Consider the following 21,644-nt stretch of genomic DNA (forward strand, 5'->3'; position numbering starts at 1 on the left):
AGGAATAAGACCCTAAAAGTTTTAGCATAGTAAATGGCACGTAAGAGCCTAGTGATGGATGGAGAATGTTCCAAGTGAGACATGGTTCTATTTCTAGTATAGTTGCTTATGCATTGGATAGAGAATGACGAAAGGTTATGTGTATGCATGCACGTTGCCATCTGGCGTGCACACGAATGGACTGCATGGAATGATTATGGCATGAAGTCTTGGTAAGTATTGCGTTCTTACTCTTCTAGAGTTTTCTTAAATAAAAGAAAAGGAAAACGAAATACTTTTCTTTAAAATGAAAATGAAAGGTTTTCTCTGCGAAACATGCTTTACGAAAAAGAATGAAAATGAAAGGTTTTCTTTATGAAACAAGTTTTACGAACTGACATGGTTTTAAGAAAGAAAGCTAAGCGTAAGTTTTCAAGTATAAGTAAGTAACAGCCCTCCTTGGTAGCACCTTTTCACACACCCAAAGTATGTATGTGTATGCATGTGGGTGTATGCATGTGGATGGATGCAATATGTGTTACATATTGTATGTATGTCCACAAAAAGAAACAAACCGATGCTTTAAAAGATGCACAAACTGACGTTGTTAAATGATGCCAGGAAAGAAAACTGTTTGTAAAATGACAGAATGGTAAGGACTATAAAGGACTGAAAGAACAGTAAAGGAAGGAAATGACTAAAAAGGAATGAATGGACTAAATGCATGATGTATGAAGATACATAACGGCCATATGAATGGAAGGAAAAGGTACCGAACGAATGGACTGGGCAGATTGCAATGCCGGGTAAGTAGTACTGGTAGTACACCCAGTGCTGCACCCTGACGGAATGGATTCCTAACACGTGGCTACAGGCGGAATCAGGTTCAAAAGACCGCTAACCCCAGCACACGTGGTGCAACAATGTGCAACGGCCAATCAAAGCAATAAAAATGAATGTATGCATGTTAAGGAAGAATTCATGTATATATGAAAAGACATGCATGAATGTATGTAAGAAAAGATGTATGCATGAAAATACTCTTTAAGAAATGAAGGCAGTGAGGCATGGGGAATAATTGAAATAATTGAAATAATATTTCAAGTACAGACACGTGGAAATAGAGGCGTCGGGGTGATGACAATACGGGTCAATCATCTCATCGCTAAGTACTAAGTGTGTGTACATGCAACACGTGTATAACAAAAATAATACAACGGTTCATAAAAGTCATTCAACTAAGTACCAGAATTTTAAATACATAATTAAAATCAATCACGCTTAAACACAAGCATATAAAAAATATTACAATTAACCAATGTAAATGTAATACAAATCAAAAGCAATGTTTGAAAGTAAGAAATAAATCTCAACCCACGAGTGATCCCCGATCACTCCTTCGATGGAGTCGCCTTCTCGGGCTCAGCCTCTTCATCTTCTGTATCAAAATCTATGGTACCAAAGACGGTACCCCAGGTAAGTAATAATCCAAACAAACACAAGATAAAAATATATTAAAACCTCAACAACATGCATAATCAGGATGCAATATGCATGAGATCCGAAAATAATTGTTTCCCAAAAATTATCATTTTCCAAAACACGCCAAAAATCCCATTTTCCATTAAAAACATTTCCTCTCTATTATCTCAAATAATGACCCACAATAAATTCTTTAATACAAATCCCCGCCTTTGTCCCAGATAATGGCCCAAAACAAGAAATCCACAATTTTCCAAAAAAATGGTTCACGAAAAACACTTATAAAAATCCCGCCATTTTCCCAGAAAATGTCCCACAAATATCCGTTAACCAAAACTCACCATTTTCCCAGAAAATGGCCCATATCCAATATCAAAACTAGTTCCAATTATTGTATGCACCATAATCTCCCCTAGGGATAATCCGCACACTCTGGCTCCTATGCCACACCGCAAGTAACAACTTCGCATATGACATCTACACGAGCGATACCCAGCTTCACGCCCAGTGCGTACCATGACCAGACATCCTCTAGTCTCCGCCAGCCAAGGAACCATGAAGTCGGCACGATAGTGTTATCATATCGTCCAATCCTGTTGTCGCCTAGCGACAACCCAGGGGATGTCAGTTAGTATTTTCCACTCTTGAGTGACCAGAGGAGCTCCACCGAGATAATGTCTCATCTCGGCTTGGGGTCATGATATACAGGCACCCAAAAATCCATTTATACGTGAAAACCTAGTTTTTAATATCCAACTCATTTACATGCATGCACCATGCAATGCAAATGACAAGACACAATTATCCAACATCATCAAAACATAAAATAACTCCATCATCAAATCCATTCCACCCCCGAACTCCTCGGACTCAGTCCAGCACAACCAACCAACACAGTGTATTATTAAAGCAATAATATATTTAAATCTTAAAGGAGGTTTGAAAAATACTTACAGTACTTTATAATAATTTTTGAATGATCAATGAGCTGCAAAAGGTGGCAACAAGGCAACATATCAGTGTAAAATACAATGTGGCCGGGGGTTGTAGAAATACCCACTTTTGAATGGGGAAGAACCAAGGCTTAGGACTGATAGAGAATGACTTAGAGGTGTTTATGAAACTAATAGAAGTGGGGGTTGGCCGTGGGTGGCGGCAAAAATGGCGGTGGCCAAAACGGAATTGAGCTCGTAGGGGTTGCTCCTGCGATGGATCAGAGCTACAAATGGGTGAGTTAGATCGGCAAGAGGTTAGTGATGATGTGGTGAAGAAGTGGTGGCCGAAGGTGGAACGACGATAGCAAAATGGAGGAAAAACCGTGTGGCTTGGAGGAGCCCACGGCGGCTAACGATGACATGGATGGGGTTGAGATTTGGTGGGGAGGTTCACCAGCCAGAGGGGAGTCGATCGGAGGAGCCGGTGCACAGCACAACTACGGTCTGGGTTGGACAAAGGAAACGACAAAAGAGGAGGAAGAAGAAAAAGAGTGCGCGGGGAGAGAGAGAAAACCGGAAGAAAAATGAAGGAAAAAGAAAGAGAAAAGGAAAAGAAAGAGGAAGAAGAAAAAGAAAAAGGGAAAAAGAAAACATGGGGAAAAAAATGAGGTCCATCCTCACCTCTAAGGTCTAGAAATTGATCCAATGAAAATAATTTTAAAAGCTATAAATTAAAAAAAATGATTTAAACACAATACCATGCTAAAATATGATAATTAACTAGTAAAAGCTAACAACAAAATTTTAAACCCAAAAAATAAACTAAATTAAATTAAACAGCAATTTAAACACAAAATAATAATTAATATTAAGAAAGTACCTCAAAATAAATTTCATAACTTAATAAATCCAATTGAAATTTGATAAATTTAAAATAAAAAACTAATATTTTAATTAAAATAAAATACTCTTTCAATAAAAATACACGTAAAAACGGGTTATCACAAGTGTTGTGGAGTTCGCTGTGTAGTATGACTATGTAACAAAGTGTTGGGCATAATTTTGTAGTGTTATGGACTATGCTGTGAAGTATGTGCATGAGGTGTATCTCGTAGTTATGATGCGGTGCAGTGTGTGAAGGGAATACACGTGGAGTAATGCAGCGACGCACCGTGGTGACATGTGGCATAGAGTGGAAGAGAGTACACGTGGTGTGTGCTTTGTGTTGCATAGCGATGCACTATAAGGCGTGCCATGTATAAAAGGATGGTTGAGTAGTTGAGGAGCATAGAGTGTATTATGTAGTGTCGGGAACTATGTAACAGTGTCCTGAAGTAGCCGTGACGTGGCCTATAGTTCGAGGTGACGGGTGTCACCTTATGGTTGACTTTTGGTTGAGAGTATATGTGAAGTAGTGGGAAAGGTATTAGAGTAGTGCAGCGGAAGCATGACGGGCATCGTGACGTGACTCGGGATTTGTCTCAAGTTACATGACATGACAGAGGTGCATTTGTGGATGCAGTCCTCTTGTTAAATGTTGGGATGAACTTGTACAGGGCCTAAAAGTAGGAAGAGTCCTATCGACCAGGTCTAAACAAGTTGGTATCAGAGTATGGAGCTTGTTTATACAAGCAGGCGTTCCTTGGACTATAAGTTGGTCTTAGGTGATAAAAGGGATATGATATATGTGCCTCTAGCGAGACATGTGTGCTGGACAGGTTTACCATATGTAATGGGTAATCTATCCTCAGCATGGTTGCATGATTTTTAAGCCTCAAATTTAGCTTAAAATCATGTGGCATGTATGAATGGGAATTAGGATTGAGTATGAGCTAGGTGCATGAAGGTAGCGAAGAGTATATCGTCTAAGGTTGGAAAGCGTGACTCTGTCGGTTGGAATCATGTGTCAGAATGTGAAAATAGAAGAATAAGACAGATGTCTTAATGTCTTAACCCTAAGGTAAATTATGGAAGTTCACTTTAAGGAATACGACCCCGAAAGTTTTAGCATAGTAAATGGCATGTAAGAGCCCAGTGATGGATGGAGTGTGTTCCAATTAAGTCATAGTTCTATTTCTAGTATAGTTGCTTATACATTGGATAGAGAATGGCGTAAGATTATGTGTATGCATGTAGGTTGTCATCTGACACACACACGAATGGACCACATGGAATGATTATGGCATGGAGTCCAGGTAAGTATTGCATTCATACTCTTCTAGAGCTTTCTTAAATAAATGAAAAGAAAAATGAAACACTTTTCTTTAAAATGAAAATGAAAGGTTTTCTCTACGAAACATACTTTACGAAAAAGAATGAAAATGAAAGGTTTTCTTTACGAAACAAGTTTTACAAACTGACACGATTTTAAGAAAGGAAGCTAAGCATAAGTTTTCAAGTATAAGTAAGTAACAACCCTCCTTGACTACCCCTTTTCACGCACCCAAAGTACATATGTGTATGCATTTGGATGGATGCTTTATGTGGTACGTATTGTATGTAAGTTCATGAAAAGAAATAAACCAATGCTTTAAAAGATGCACAAACTAACATTCTTAAATGATGCCACGAAAGAAAATTGTTTTTAAAATGACTTTTATGAATGAGCTTTTAAAATGACTTTTATGAACGAAAGAACTGTTAGAACGATAAGGACTGTAAAAACTGTAAAGGACTGAAAGGACTGTGAATGAAGGAAAGGACTAAAAAGGATTGAATGGACCAAATGCATGATGTATGAAGATACATAACAGCCATATGAATGGAAAGGAAAAGGTACCGAATGAATGGACTGGGCAGATTGCAATAACGGGTAAGTTGTACTGGTAGTGCACCTAGTGCTACACCCTAACGAAATGGATTCCCAACACGTGACTACGGGTAGAATCAGGTCCAAAAGACTGCTAACCCCAGCACACGGGGCGCAACAGCGTGCAACGGCCAATAAAAGCGATAAAAATGAATGTATGTATGTTAAGGGAGAATATATGTATGTATGAAAAGATGTATGCATGAATGTATGTAAGAAAAGATGTATGTATGAAGAGACTCTTTAAGAAATGAAGGCTGTGAGGCATGGGGAATTGTTTGAAGAAAGAAAATGTTTTTAAAGAAAAATCCCACCTCGCAACGTTTTTAAAACGAATTGCATGTCTATGCATGATTAGTATACGATATGTATGGAGTGATGAATGTATGACTGAAAACCTATGTTATCATATTTTAACTGTATGAAGTAATGCTTACGAGTTATTGACTCATTTTAAATTGTATGTGTGCCCTCCCAGGGACAAGATGAACATAACGTGTCAGGACGGGCACAGCCCGGCCCAAGGGGAAGAGAACAAAAGTTAGGCATGATATTTTGTACGAGAGACTTTAATTATGAAAATTAATGTTTTCCACTATAACTTTTTTAATTAAGAAAACAAGTTTTATTTATAAACAATGAGTCTTTTCTATCCTAGCATGAAATGAAAGAAAATTTTAAAAATAAATGTAATTCCCGTCTATTTTTATTAAAATCATTTCTTAAAGGATCCACCACAAGGACGGGCATTACAGTACAACTGTGATCTCTTAAAAATATATTAGCTTGGAATAATGGAAATAGTCTGGTAAGTAAGAGAAATAAATCCCACATTGTTCACAATTTGTATTAATTTACCATATTTTGAATTTTTTGCATTTATATTCTTTACTTTTCTATTGATCATACACAAGCATTAAATTCATATCATGTAGGAGCATTTACCATATTTGAAAAACATTGCAACACAAACTTCACAAAAATGTGATACAACTTAACGAATTAATTAATTTCTTTTGTAAAAAATCAAATTATTTTTATTAAAAACCTTGTTTCACCCAACTAGGCAAATGTGCTTTACATGTTGCTCCGACCTACTATATATATATTTATATTAAGATAAATGAAAATTACAATTGCACGATCATTTAAAAAAAATGAATAAACATAAAATTTACATGAAAAAAATTAATTTTTAATTGTGAATTCCACTATTTTTTAAAGCAACTACACAACGCATATGCATTTTTTGACGATATATACATAGCAATACTCTAATTTTAAAATTATTCTAGTACCATCTTTTCTTTAAGTAGAAGCTACTTTAATATATTTTAATTCACAACGCTTTCAGAATTCTAGTTAGTAAAATACCCTCAAGTACTATAGATATATAGAGCTCGGATTTTTATCTAAAATTATTTTTGTATATATCAAATAAGCCACCTAATCATTTATTTTAATAGCAACAATTAATTTATCCATTGAAATATGGACAATGATTGTGGATTTTTTCCACCATCTGCTGCCCATATGTCAAATTTTTGTTGAAAATTGGAAAGCATTAATGTCTTAGTGGCACGCTTCCCTTGATTGGCAATTGTCTCAAACTTTCTTTGTATACTGAGAAAGTCTAAGAGCTAGCTGGTTAGTGATGTAATTGAGTATCATTAATTCATAACAAAAAAACCAACAGATCAAAATATATAATTGAAGTAAATGAAAAGTACTACATTAATGGAACATAAACATGTCGCACATATAATATCCATATATATGGCCTTTATGATATGCGCTTATTAAATGAAATAATAGGTAAAATAAGATAGAGAGAGGATTTATTGTCGAGTACAATATCTTCTGTAATTAAGCATCAGCTTTAAAATCACCTATCACCAGGATGAAAGAGCCGGGATGCTTTGTTCATTCCTAAAGAAATTAGTGGGATCGATCATGGTCTTCACGTGAACCAACCTGTTAAAGTTGCTCTTGAAATATTTAGTACCCCATGTACTTGCCCGTCTATAGCTTGTGTTGCCTTCCTTACTATTTGTTCCAATGTCAAGGTCCCTATAATTGATGTATGCAGCTCTTGGAGATTTTGAAGCATAGGCAGCCATGTAACTGTAAAGCCTTCTGATCCAACTTATATGCCTCTCGGATGCCGCAATTCCTTCTTCTTCCCAAAGCACCAAGTGTAGCATTTTGTAGATGTTACCAGCTCTATGTGGGAAAGGAATTGCAGATTCCGAGATTTCACTCATTCTTCCCCCATATGGACTCAAGACCAATTCTGCTTCCTTGGCCTCTTTTTGGTAAAATCTCTCCCAGATACCTTCCAAGCCAACTTCTGGAATAGGTTCCATCACATAATCAGATTTTACTTTGACAAAAGTTGGTCTTGTTAGAGGAGTCCTGCTTAGCAGTACATCCAAGGATTCCCCACTTGGAAACCCGGCAAAGTAGAGGGTAGATTCAATCCAGCTCATTTCAGAGCAATCTTCTCTTACCAAACCCAGCTCAGGGAAGCTCTCTTGCATCAATGAAAGGAGATTATCTATCCCTCCGAGATACAAGGAATTAAATGAAGCTTGTATTGTTCTCCTCCCTTCTTGGCTAGAATTGGCAGCACTCAAGATGACGCGAATGAATAGGTCTTCATCAAGCTTGTCAGCAACATATTGCCATCGATGAACAAGCTTGGTTGCATTTTGTTCCAAGTTCCTATTAATTGTGAATACAGTCACAATTGATGGAACATAAACCAGCTTGATTTTCCACGCAACAATGACTCCAAAGCTGGCCCCTCCACCTCCTCGAATGGCCCAAAATAGATCTTCTCCCATGGATTCTCTGTCAAGGATTCTACCCTTAACATCAATCATTTGGGCATCAACAATATTATCTGCAGCAAGGCCATATTTGCGCAACAAGGTGCCGTACCCTCCCCCGCTGATGTGTCCACCAACACCCACAGTTGGGCATAATCCTGCTGGAAAGCCAAAGTTTCTACTTTTCTCGGCAATTGTATAGTATACTTCACCGAGAGTGGCACCGGTTTCGACCCATGCAGTGCCATTTTTTACATCAACATTGATTGAACGAAGATTTATTAGATCAATTATGACAAATGGAACATAAGAAACATAAGAAAGGCCCTCAAAATCATGACCACCGCTTCTAACTCTTATTTGCATGCCATGTTTTTGGGAACACTTAATGGTTGCTTGAATTTGGGAGACATGCAATGGGGTAATAATGACTAGAGGTTTCGGGGTGGCAGGTGTTGAGTATCTAGGATTTTGTATGGAAAATTCCAATATGGATGAATATGAGGAATTGGCAGGGGTGTAAATGACTTGAGAAATTGAGGAGGTAGAGTTTCCAGCATGAAGGGTCAAGCATTGAAGGAAGTCTTCATGAGTGTGAGCCGAAGTTGCCCACAAAAATGAGAAAAGAAGAGTAAGAACAAATGGAATAGGCACTGAAGAGCTAACGGGCTTCATATTTGTTTGTGTTTCTGCATTAAAAACAGGATGCGAGCTTCCTTATTTATAGTGTTATGTGGAGATATATACGTACTTTGTTGAATACTTGGAAATTGATGTGAAAATGTTACGTACAATGGTGCTTCTAACCACTACTGTTGCATATAACGTACATAGTTTCTGACTTTGCAGGAAACCATTCCATCGTCCATCCAGCTGATTGGCCAGGGAGAGATCATGGATTCTCACAAAAAATATATCGCGCACTTTGAACTTTGACAAACTAATTAATTAATAAATCATTTTTTGGTTGAATTATCTGTTATTATCGTTTACAATGATCGTGCAAAGAGAACAATCTCTGCCTTTGCCAATTAGGACTAATTTGATGTTTGAAGTGTAATTTCGCGTGCATGGATCTTTCACTTTTATCAATCTTATCAAAACTTAGGAAAATGATAAATACATAACCCTTTTTACAATTATGTTTTAAATAAATAATATTATTATAAAATTATTATCGCCTTACAAAAATACTTTTATTTTAAAACATAATTATGAAAATAATTGTGTTTATTGTTACTGAAATGATCGGTTTTAATTTATCGCTTCTAGAATGCATAAAAAAATAAATAGGAGAAAGTCAGCTCAAAGCATTTTTACAAATCTTATATTATATATATATATAAAAGAACTTTTCAAAGTTCTTTGGCATTTTCTTTAATTGTAAGCTGCTTTAACTGAATTTACAAACTAAGAATTAGGAAAAGGCTGTTTTGTCGAGTCAACGGTCATAGGTTCTGAAATTTCATAGGTAGAAGCATCTGAAACGGGTGCATTCCTAGTCCTTGCGTTGTCCGCAATTCGTTCAAGTATTGAAAGAAATTCAGAAAAAATAAAATAAAATAATGTTACGGTCATGAAATGTAGAAGAGTTCAAAATTTACAAGGTCAAAAAAAGATTTGTATATTATATGATATACATATGATATGATTAATACATTGTATATTATATGAATGTATATTAAAAACATTTGGTGAAGAAAAGTGACAAGTTGCATGGTCAAAGTTCAATATTGTCAAGTTGCCATGCAATTTAGACTTTCTGCTTGCAGACGCTAGCTTCGAATTAATTTCCTCTGTTCCTATTTAATTTATTGTGGCGATTCGTCCTTCAAATCTGGCTGTTGGAATGGTCTGCAAATTGACCTTAGAAAATACGACATGCAAAATATGTTACCCCCGTAACATTCACGTATATTTCCAAGTCTCCTATTATTTTATTTTTTATTTTTTTAAGAAATTAGAGACGGGGTCATATATCCATAAGTGGCCCCTCCAAATTTTATCAAGAAACCTCACTTATAGTAGAAAAAAACTGCAGTAACAATCAAGACCTAAGGGATTTATAAATAGACATGAATAAAACCATCCCAAGCATCAACGGCATAAAAAATAAAACAGCACCAAAACTAAACCAAATACCAACAAAACTGCCAACTGAACATACACATTCTTATTTTATACACAAGTTAACATATTAAAGAGGGAAGACCAATCTTGTCAAGTCGAACCATGCCCCTCACAACCTGGGATAATATTTCAAAACCCCCATACGTCCTAGTGATCCCAGATTCTGCTTGGCGAGCCAAGAAATCTGCAACTTGGTTGCCCTCACGGAAGATGTGAGAAATTGAATAACTCATGCCTTCAAGGCCATCAAGCAGCTCCTTCCAATAGTCCGAGAGATACCACACATTGCAGTCCTTCGAGGTCAACCAGCGAACAAATAAGGAAGAGTCATATTCGATCTCCACATGATAAAAGCCAAACTGTTCACAAACAGGCACGCCTCTAGTAAAGGCCCTTAGTTCAGCAGCATTATTAGTACCAAATCCCAGATGTTCCGAAAAAGCAACCCTGACATTCCTCAAATGATCCCCCACCACCTCCACAAGATCCTGGGTCTCACCTGCAATTCCCATCAACATTTAATTTCACCACCCTGCCATTGGTTTACACCACACCACTGTATGAGGTCAGCTAACAAAAACCTGTTTGATAAGCAAGTTAATAGCTCTAAGGATCTCACAATCACTTGGTGAAAGTCTCTTGCACTTAGAAACATTCTCAGAGATTTGACTAAGCCAAAACTTCACTACAAGCCAAACTAACTCTAGCGATTCAAAAATTGACTGCATTCTAGCCTTACACCGTCGAACCCACAACCTCCAAGTGATCAAGCATGAAGTAGGCCAACAAGAATACCACGCTAGGAGGAGTGTTTAGCACAACTGACCCAAGAATATATGCTTGAATGCCATGGAGAAGACTCCATGCACCGAACACCTAAGGCTGCCGAGGCTCTACACCAAACTACCATAGCAATATCTCCAGAACATAAAACATGATCCAAAGATTAGGACCATCCATTCGTACCAAGGTTTTGAATTCCGTTCCATTCCGGCCGAAATGGCCAAAATTTGCCATTCCGGTGTATTATCCGGTACACTCTGCTATCCCGTTCTATTTTGCTTCAAATTCTAGTCATTCTGGTTCAATTTCAGCAATTCCGATCAAATTCTGGCCATTTCGGCCAAAATTGAGCATTTCGGTCCCCATTCCGTTTTAGCCTATTTTTGTAATTTTGTTATGCTTAGATGACATTTTTGTAAATTTTAAATCTAAATAGTATTTAATTAATTCTAAAATATAAATATATTTATATAGTTCAAATTTTTTTTATAATTTTAAATCTGTCCCCTCATTCTCTTTTTTTTTTTTTTAAATACAATTATTTTTATAATTTATCTATTCTTTTATTTTTTTTTCTTTATTTTTGTGTCTTAACTGAAGTTTGTGATTTTTTTCAACATATATTCATTTTATAAATATTCAATTCTTCTATATATCTACACATATATGATACACACTTACACATATATGTATTTATTTTATTAGCTGTTAGTTTATATATACATATAAATATTTATATATAATATATAATGAATCCTAAAACGGTACACCAAAATATACCAGTACCGAAATATTTCATTCTAGTGCCTTAACAGAAATGGTATTCAAAATGTAATAGCCCGCTAGAAATTCTGGAATTTCTTTTGACTTTAGAAATCTCGTGAAAGTCCTATAAGTTTTCATAAATCGACTAATCGCATAGGTTTTAGTCTGTCAATATAGTCAATGTTATCACTCACTATGGTACCAGAAATGTGATTTTAATTATTTGAGATAGTTAGAAGTGTCAGAATACGTTATGGTCTGCGGCACTAGACTCAGTTGAATATTTAGGATTTTATGGCGCAATAACCAATTTTCATAATTTTGGACGAAACGCTTGTTTGAAACTGTGAAATTATTTTTAGGGATACTTCAGGGTTCAGTTTTGGTAAACGATTTTCACTATAGGTTAATATGAATGTTTAGGATTTTTGAATACTAAGTTTATTATGCATTTGTTTGGAGTGTTTTCAAAATCATAGTGTGGCATGCCCAAATTAGGTTAGAGAACTTTTATTTGGACACTTGGCAAGATCTTAACCACGCATAGTGAATAGTATTAGACACTTGGTACAAAGAGAAACCATTAAATGGATTTGTGAAGGAAATCACGGTGTGAGATCATGCCTCTTAAGCAAAACGTTTTTTCATCTGATCAACCAAATTGAGCCAGATCAAAGAGGGTTTCAACGGCCTAGAGAAATCTTAAATGGTTGAAATCCAATTGATTGTAACTGAAACCATAAATGGTTTCCCCAAACCCTAAAGTTAGCCTTCAAACCCTTTTGATCCAATTTCTAGCATTGTGTTTAATCACTTAATTAAATCACTTTCACAGGCTATTAATTTCTCAAATTCTTGTTATGACACCATTATCCAACCTTTTAAATCTTGGAAATTTGATTGCACTAAGAAAAATTGAATTTGGGCTTGATAGCATCTCAAAACCTAACCAAACCCCAAATTGAAGTCCATCCACTACCCTTGGCAACAACCAATAGTGCCTGAATGTGAATGAGAATCCACCTCATCAATCTCCATTCCTTACAACTTCTGCAAGCAGTCCTTTGCTCCTCATTATGTGTCACAGATTCATTTTCCATGACAGGACATCGTGTGTTATAGTGGCTAATTGTCACCAAAACAAAGCATGGGAACAAAACCACCCTTTTACCATGAGATTCCTTCGGTGACAATAATTTAGTGGTAATAGGGATATTGAAAAATATTTTTGATCCCACTACTGTGTGTTAATGGGAATTAAAATTTACAAAAATTTTAATTCGTCGTGGGTTAAAAGTTATAACCCACAATGGAATGTTTTTTCCCATGAAATATCCATCTTCGCAAAACCCATGGCTACCCAGCAGATAGTCCCTCATGAGTAATTTATTATTTGCCACTAAGCTATTTGATCTTTATCCCATGAAATATACCATCAGTTAATGCATATTGAATTAATTCCACAACAAATCCCGCTATACCCCGAGCGATACCAGGTCTCTTCTTTGCTCTCTTTCCTTTCTTCCCCACCCCTTTCTTTTCCTTCCCAACTGCCCCCCCCCCCTCCAAACTTGTGGCCACCACCGGCTATCGCCCTCGCCCTACAACCTCACCGCAAACCATAGTCGTTTCCTCCCCCAGTAGTATACTAGCCATCCCCAACCCGTGCATCGAAGCAGAGTGAGAAGAAATTTCCCACCAACTGCCCTAGCCTCCAATATTTGTTGGATAGCCCTCAGCTGGTGCATCCCCTCTCTCTCGGGGCTTGGAGACACAGTCAGCCTCACATTCTTCTCCCTCCATCTTCTATCTCTATTAATGGTTTGATTGTGTACCATATGGGCTGACTTTGAATATATTGTGTAAGATCTCTCTACTTCTCTTATGATATGGTTGTGGCAAATCTGATTCATGTAATTATTTCTTATTGTCAATAAATAATTGGTGATAATTTATAACCATGCCCCCTAATTTAGCTCAAGAATTTATGTTGATTAGGTAGCAGTGATTGTTGTGAAAGCATTGTATGTACAGATTTGTATATATTATTTATGTAAATATTGGTGTGTGGGGATTGGTTCCAACATGTTAATCTATTTTTGCTAGATAGGTGAGGGCGTTGTCCTTACTAGTGTTGCTCTTCTACTTAAGTGTACACATTAAAAAAATTTGACATTGCATTCCAATCAATTACATATCTGTTTGATGTTTTTAAGCACATCCATGCATGCATCCATGATACATAAATGATAGGAGATAGTATTGTCAATTGCTAATCCCTTTGGTCATGTTTAAACCATTCAACCATTGACAGCTTGTCCTCGTTTGACTGCACTATTGTTTGGTCTTAGGTTGTAAGAACATAAGAAAAGGCTAACCCACATCTTGGCTTATTCTCCAAATGGCTAATCAATATTGTAATTGGACCTATTTAGTTTTTTATACAAATACATTTCCATCTAGTAGGTAATCTAGCTTTGGGACTTCTCACTCAGTGGACGTCTATCATACTGATTCTGCTCTATTATACTCCACCTACCTAATGTAGGATGCAGAGGACTTTAGAAAAATCTCTATAGTTCTTATGTTGCATTGAGTGCCTAATGTCACATGGTGTTACAAAACAAGCCCTAATACATTTGCAATGACTCGAGGAATGTCCATTGGTGATCTAATTTACACTTCAAAAAGCTTGCATACCAGGTCGTAGGCAGAACTCCATAATCATGTTAAAGCCTAGTTACACCTAGTAACTAACCAATGTGAGTTTTTATTTTCCTTGCACCTTTACCAATACATATTTACGTCTGTCATGCCTCATCCACCAAATGTGAGACTTGGGGGCATTACACGAGTCCTCCAGCTCCTAATCCTCATTTGAGACTAGTTGTTTGCATCTAGTCGTATGGGTTCACAAATTACTTAGGGCCCTTACTTCGACATCCCCTTTTCATCCTTGCAACTGTTATAGTGTGGGGTTTTGTGCTGTATTGTTAAGTTGAAACAATTCTGTACCCATGCTTAGATGTATGGTGAAGGTTTTACACTAATAGAGATGTAAAGGTTGTTAGTGTTTGGGCATCTGTTATTATTCGAGTTTAGACTTCATTTTTCATGCTTCTAGAGGTAGAATGAGGGTATGAATTTATTTACTAGGGCTGCATAATATTCCTCCTGAATATTATATTTGAAAATTAAATTTACTTTGATGTACAAGTTAAAATTGGGCTTTGATTTCTTACCCGTCCTGTGCTAGACCAGTTACCAACAATTTATCGAAGCCTTGGTGAGAGTTATAACGATTGGGTCCTACTTTCAATTATCCATGAAACTTTGAAAGCTGTTGTTGCTCAGTATAACGCTAGCCAACTTATTACTCAGAGAGAGGTGATTTCCAAGGCTTATTCTTCTTTAAAGGTCCAATTCCAAATTGATCTAATGATTTTGGGTTAATGAACAAAATCAATCTAAGTCACCATTGCCTTTTATGAATAAGCTTGTTGGGTCAGGGATAATGGTCTGAATATTTGCAATCCCTTGTTTGCATTGAGATTAGTTTATTGTTTCCCATGATTTAGTCAATTATATTAATACATCTCATTGAATTGGTCCTACCCTGTAAATATATAATACTTTCCTTCATGGTCCGTAGAAGGAAAGGATACTTCAATTGCAGTATATTAAATAACCAGTTCGGCTCTAATGATGTATCTAACTTTCTTGTTGATGATAAGGCCCTCTATTTTTTGTAGGCTGTCAATAGGAATGTTCGGGAAATTTTGACTGCAACAGCAGCCAATTTCATAGTTGCATTGGATGATCTAAAGAGGGGAAGCATAACTTTTTTTGGTGGAGTTTACAACTTCTTTTGAATCCTGCCAATTGGTCTGCCCAAGAAGCTAAGAGGGCTAAAATTTCCTTCAAAAATTTATCTCCTATACAAGAAAATGTGCTGTTATCAGAGCATAGGTGAGTCAGAATGGGATGTGAAAGTTTATATACTGCCTTAAATTTGGTGCAAGATTCCTCATGTCTTTATTTGCTAAGTCTGTATCATATGACATAGAGATTGCTTAATTAAGTAGTTAGATATAAAAATCTCATAGAGAATGCTAGTCAATGAAATAATTTTGACTTCTGTTCTCTCCTGATGTCATTATAGTGAACTGGTTTAGACTATTGGACTGCATATGAATCATATTTACACCATCTTCCTTGATCAAAAGGGAAGTCTGCCTTACTCATTATTGGCTTATTTTTGGTTTTTATAGAAACTAACTGATGCCACCAATGAGATTTGGAAGTCACATTTGGGATTCCTAAATGAGATTGATAGATAGAGAGAGTTAATTTTATCCACACCATTATCAGATAGGGTTTGCATTCCCATCTAATAATGGTTAATATGGGACTACAATGCATATGCAGTCTACCTGATATTAAATTTATGTTTGGTTTTCAACTGATTGTATATTAATAATCTACTTCATTTGGTCCCAGTAGTCTATACATGAACCTTTGTTTTCTGTCTCAATGGTAGGAATTAATGAAACCCATCTCCTTCTAGCTTATGTTGCTATATAGGTGTTCTTGATGAAAGCAACCTATCTTTCATGTATTAACAGAACATAACTCTAATGCATAATGAATTCATAACCTGATCATAACTTAGTTATATTTTGTATGTTAATTTTAATCAGGGCTGGGATATGGTTGCCTAATCTACCACTATTAGCTAGCTATTGGTAGATAATTCCTGTCAAAATTTCTTTAACACAAACACCTCACTATCTTCTTTTTTTTTTTAATCTTGTATAAACACCTCACTATCTCCCATCCTGTACTATATTTGTTAGAAGTATATCTATATATACTTATATATCCATATATATATATATGATATATAGAAGATGTGATTGCAAAACTATCCCTGAATATGCGAATTACCTAAATCTTACTTAGTGCTAATTTTAGCCTATCATCTCAAATTACCAATATACTGTAATGGTGTTAGTGTCTCCTATCATGTCCTTAAGAGTGTTAGCCCTTACCTCCTTTTTCGAGTCTGACCTGATTTTGCACTAGTTGGAACCATACTTTTGAGATTCTCTCATGTCACCCTACCACTCATTATGTGCTTAAATGTGACCATGGTATAAAATGTCCAAATGCCTTACATATGTGCAGTTATTTATTTGTCCATAACTTTACCATGCCATATCTAGCAATCTAGCAACTTAATCAGCCTGTAATTAAAGCAATAAGAAGTATTTACCTGTTATTTCTAACCAACCAGAAATATTTTTATATTAGACATATACTGTCTTGGGATACATTTTGGCTAGATCCAACTTATGGCAATGGGTTTTCCTGATATCTGGGTTCTTTGATTTAAATGGTCAGGTGATAACATTTTCTGTGGTGTACTTGAAATGTTTTCTCTGAACATCATGCATGCATGCAGCCTGCAGATGAATGATAATTCAGTAGGCTTATGTCAAATATTTGGAAATGCTACAGAGGCATACACACATTACCACTTTACAGCGTTAGCTATTACCAATTTCCCATAGTAAGAGATTATATATACAACTACTACATCTGCAATATTCTGTTGCATATTGACTCTGATGCATCATTAACAAATTATTAAGTGTAGCTACTTCTTCCCTTTACTTGAATATAAATACAAGATATGGATGGTATATCTTCATTTACCTTCATTTACGGTGCCTGGAAATCAGCCTTGTATTCACTGGTTATCTATCAGTCCAATTGTATTATATACACTGCTTATCAAACCATGATTTATATCAACCTTCCTTCATATCATGGATTTATTAGGCAGGCTATAATTGATGGTTGTTATCACTAGGACTGGTTGAACAATCGTTGTTCTAATAGTGCAAAGTAGGAAAAGAATCTGTGAAAGATACTTGGACAGAAAATCTCTTTATGTCCTTGGCATATATTTTATTAAAATTTTGTTGCAACTTATATATACAACCATCTTGTTATATAATATATATATATATATATATGTATATATAACAAGATGGTACACAAGTCGCCCAATTATATGAGATATCCAAAAAAAGGTTGTGACTTCACTGTAAATCATTTTCCCTCAATTTATTTACAGTCCCTTTTGCCATCTAGTTGTGTGGTTCAACATTCAACGCGTTCTTTCCGGGTGATGTAGTTCCTTGTCACCATTTCAACCATCATTCCTCCCATGTTGATTCATCATGTACACAAGTGAAAGAGTTGGTCTTTTTACTGTCCTATAATTCAAGTAACATAATTCTGCCCTCCAAATCCCATTCTACTCTCCATGTACCTTAAATGTTATTTATATGCTAATAAGTTACATTTCAATTTGACTATTGTGAATGGGATTTTAGATAGTGTGTTTTATGTTAGAACACACTAAAAGGGACTCGAATGAAAAAACATTGTTCCAAAGTATCATAGCTCTTAACATTTGTGGAAGAACATAAACCTATCTAAAATTTTAACACCTTCTTTTGATGAGTTTTGTGCCAATTAACCTGTTCCCATATAGTAACTACACTACACAACCAGCCAAGAGCGTGTATTTATTTAGTTATTTGCTCTTTCACCTTAATAAATCCAACTATTAACTGATTTTGTCTATTTAATGTTGGCTACTTATTTAGATCCTCGCATTTGAGTAGTTTTTATGAAATCTGTGCAACTATGCTGGTCCTACTATTAAAAGTAGGACCAACTTATTCCTTGCACACCCATTTCACGATATACGCTAACATACTCTTTTCTACTACCTGGTCAGCTTCATAAGATGGATAAGGCTTGGATGCATATTGAAGATAGATTACATTCCACTGAGTATGCTGAAGGGGTTAGACAATTTCTCTCTATGGTGTTAGCCCACACTCCTAACACTAATCAGATTAGGTGTCCATGTAGAAGATGTCGGAATAGAGCTTTCCACTCCATTCGTATAGTTGATGATCATTTTTTCTTCAGAGGTATTGATCCAACTTATACGGAATGGATATTCCATGGAGAAGATGACCCTTTCCTTTCTGCTGCACTCTCTGCCAATGAAGAAGCTGATACATCTTCTAACAATGATTATATTGATGATCTAGAAGAGATGTTAGATGACATCCGCCATGGGTCCTATATGGATCATCATTCTACTGATGAGGGATACATAGATGCAGATGATCAAGATCAGACGTTTGATGGTCGAACTAACTTTAATTTCAAGGAGTTGGTAGCTGATGCACAACACCCACTTTATCCTTCATGTACTAAGTTCTCAAAGCTATCATTCATCGTCAAGCTTCTTCACATAAAGAGCATTGGTGGTTGGACTGTGAAGTCCTTCGATATGTTCATAAAGCTATTGCAAGAGGCATTTCCAAATGCCTCTTTCCCTGACTCATATAACGATGCCCGTCGCTTGGAGCGTGGATTGGGGTTTAGTTACGAGAAGATACATGTCTACCCAAATGATTGCGCGTTGTTTTGGAAGGAAAATGCATCATTAGATGAATGCCCTAAATGTAAAGCTTCTAGGTGGGAACAAAGCACAATTCACCAACGAAGGTTACCAAAAAAAGTTCTCCGATATTTCCCCCTAAAGCCATGATTGTAGAGGCTTTATGTGTCAAAGAAGATAGCCCAAGCCATGAGATGCATGTAGAAGGCCGTGTTGAAGATCCTACATGCATATGACATCCATCATATTCTAGGGTTTGGAAGGACTTTGATAACAAACATGAGAGGTTTTCTGAAGATCCTCGAAATGTTAGACTTGGTTTGGCAAGTGATGGGTTTAACCCATTCAATAACATGAGTAGGCCATATAGCATTTGGCCAGTCCTGCTTGTGCCTTACAACTTGCCACCTTGGGCATTCAAGAAAGATCCATACACTATGTTATCGTTGCTAATCCCTAGCCCAAAGTCACCAGGTAATGATATTGATATGTTCTTGCGTCCTCTCCTTGAAGAGTTGAAGGAGTTATGGGTAGAGGGTATTCGTACCTATAATGCGTATAGTGGGCAAGACTTTAAGTTGCATGCAGCGCTACTTTGGACTATCAATCACTTCCTCGCATACGCCAATCTTTCCAGTTGGAGCACGAAGGGCAAGTGGCATGCCCGTATTGTACATCTGACACAAATTCTCAGTGGTTGGTATATGGCCGCAAACATTGCTATATGGGTCATCGACGATGGTTGCCCCTAGATCACATTTGGAGATGCAAGAAAAATGCTTTTAATGGGTATGAAGAGCACCAACTCCAACCATCAAGGGTCGAGGGAGAAGAATTGCTAGAACAATTAAGTCAGGTGTCACATTTTCAGTTTGGTAAATCTTCTTCGAAGAGGAAACGAATGCCCAATCATCTAAATTGGACAAAAAAATCCATATTTTTTGAGCTTCCCTACTGGTTATCCTTGGGTTTGAGACAAAACCTTGACGTCATGCATATTGAAAAAAACATATGCGATAATGTGTTGGGAACTTTATTGAATATTGAAGGGAAAACTAAGGACTCTGCCAATGCACGTAGGGATTTGGCAAATCTTGGAATAAGGAAAGAATTGCATTTACAACATGATGGTGAGTCTATAAGAATGGGTCTTGGTTGCTACATGTTAAATTTAAATGAGCGAAGGGCTTTTTGTGCATGGTTGTCAAAAGTAAAATTCCCTGATGGGTTTGCATCGAATATTGCCCGGTGTATCAATGCTAGTGAGGGAAAGATTAGTGGAATGAAGAGCCATGACTGTCATGTCGTTATGCAACAACTATTGCCAGTTGTTATAGGTGGGTTCTTACGGGCCGATGTGCGTCAAGCCTTAATAGAGTTGAGTGCATTCTTCAAAGAATTATGTTCCCGAACTTTGAACTTATCAGTGTTGCATCACCTTCAAGCTAATATTCCCATCATTCTCTACAAACTAGAAATGATTTTTCCTCCAGCTTTTTTTGACATCATGGTACACCTTTCTATTCACTTGCCAGAAGAGGCTCTACTAGCAGGACCCGTGCAATATAGATGGATGTATCCTTTTGAGAGGTATTTAGGAAAGTTCAAGCGGTACGTCCAAAACAGAGCCCGGCCTGAAGGCTCAATTGTTGAGGCATATGTGCATCTCGAGTGCCTCACATTTTGCTCTATGTACCTTCATGATATAGAAACTAAATATAATCGAGAGGAACGCAATACTGATATACCCATTGAGTCGACTGAGTCGGGAAATGCTGCAAGTTTATCTGTTTTCTCACAAAAGGTTAGGCCTTGGGGACTGCATACTCACATAAATTAGCCGACACACTAATGGTCAAGGACCGATGGTATATACTTAATAATTGCCCGAAGGTTGAGCAATACATTGAGTAAGTACATCAATCTTGAATTACTTACTTTAGTAATTGATATCTAATGTTACTACTCTCCATTGTAACAATTCCATGTTGAGCTTCACAGGGATCACTATAACAAGATGAAAGAAGAGGACCCTCATAACATCGACCGTAGGCGCTAGAGTCAATTTCATGCGTGGTTTAGAGCTACATTTTGTAAGACCTTTGATTTAAAATAATAAAAGGGAAATAAATCTGATTTTCCTTTTTTTGTCCATTTCAACCATAGATTCGAGAGAAACGTGCAGTGGCTCCAACAACGATTTCTGATGAGTTATTTGCATTAGCATGTGGACCAGAACTGATAGTCGCATCTTATGCAGGATGCATAATGAATGGTGTTCAATTTCATATGATGGAGCGAGAAAGGCATTGCCGCACTCAAAAACTACAGGGTGGTGGTTCATGGAGAGCATCAGGGATCCCCTTGTGACTTCTACGGTGTGTTGCATGATATAATAGAAATACGCTACATGGTTTGGCGCAAGGTTTATTTATTTC

General features: G+C 36.6%; 2 protein-coding genes across 2 annotated transcripts; one reads left to right on the forward strand and one right to left on the reverse strand.

The window, feature by feature from the left end:
* Positions 1–6,879: 6,879 nt before the first annotated feature.
* On the reverse strand, positions 6,880–8,739 carry LOC122275547 (berberine bridge enzyme-like 28). Its single transcript, XM_043084652.1, has one exon. The coding sequence runs from the start codon at positions 8,709–8,711 to the stop codon at positions 7,098–7,100; it is 1,614 nt and encodes a 537-aa protein (XP_042940586.1). The 5' UTR covers positions 8,712–8,739; the 3' UTR covers positions 6,880–7,097.
* A 9,798-nt stretch (positions 8,740–18,537) lies between these two features.
* On the forward strand, positions 18,538–19,958 carry LOC122276915. Its single transcript, XM_043086807.1, has 2 exons — positions 18,538–19,313; positions 19,460–19,958. The coding sequence occupies exons 1-2, from the start codon at positions 18,538–18,540 to the stop codon at positions 19,956–19,958; spliced, it is 1,275 nt and encodes a 424-aa protein (XP_042942741.1).
* Positions 19,959–21,644: the final 1,686 nt, after the last annotated feature.

This window comes from Carya illinoinensis, chromosome 9, assembly GCF_018687715.1.
Source record: "Carya illinoinensis cultivar Pawnee chromosome 9, C.illinoinensisPawnee_v1, whole genome shotgun sequence".
NCBI lineage: Eukaryota > Viridiplantae > Streptophyta > Magnoliopsida > Fagales > Juglandaceae > Carya > Carya illinoinensis.

Excerpts from the sequence above, each read along its gene's own strand:
- LOC122275547 (XM_043084652.1), bottom strand. The coding sequence starts at position 8,711 with ATGAAGCCCGTTAGCTCTTCAGTGCCTATTCCATTTGTTCTTACTCTT.
- LOC122276915 (XM_043086807.1), top strand. The coding sequence starts at position 18,538 with ATGGATAAGGCTTGGATGCATATTGAAGATAGATTACATTCCACTGAG. Across the intron at positions 19,314-19,459 it reads AGCACAATTCACCAACGAAG|GGTTTGGAAGGACTTTGATA; the intron begins GTTACCAAAAAA and ends ATCATATTCTAG.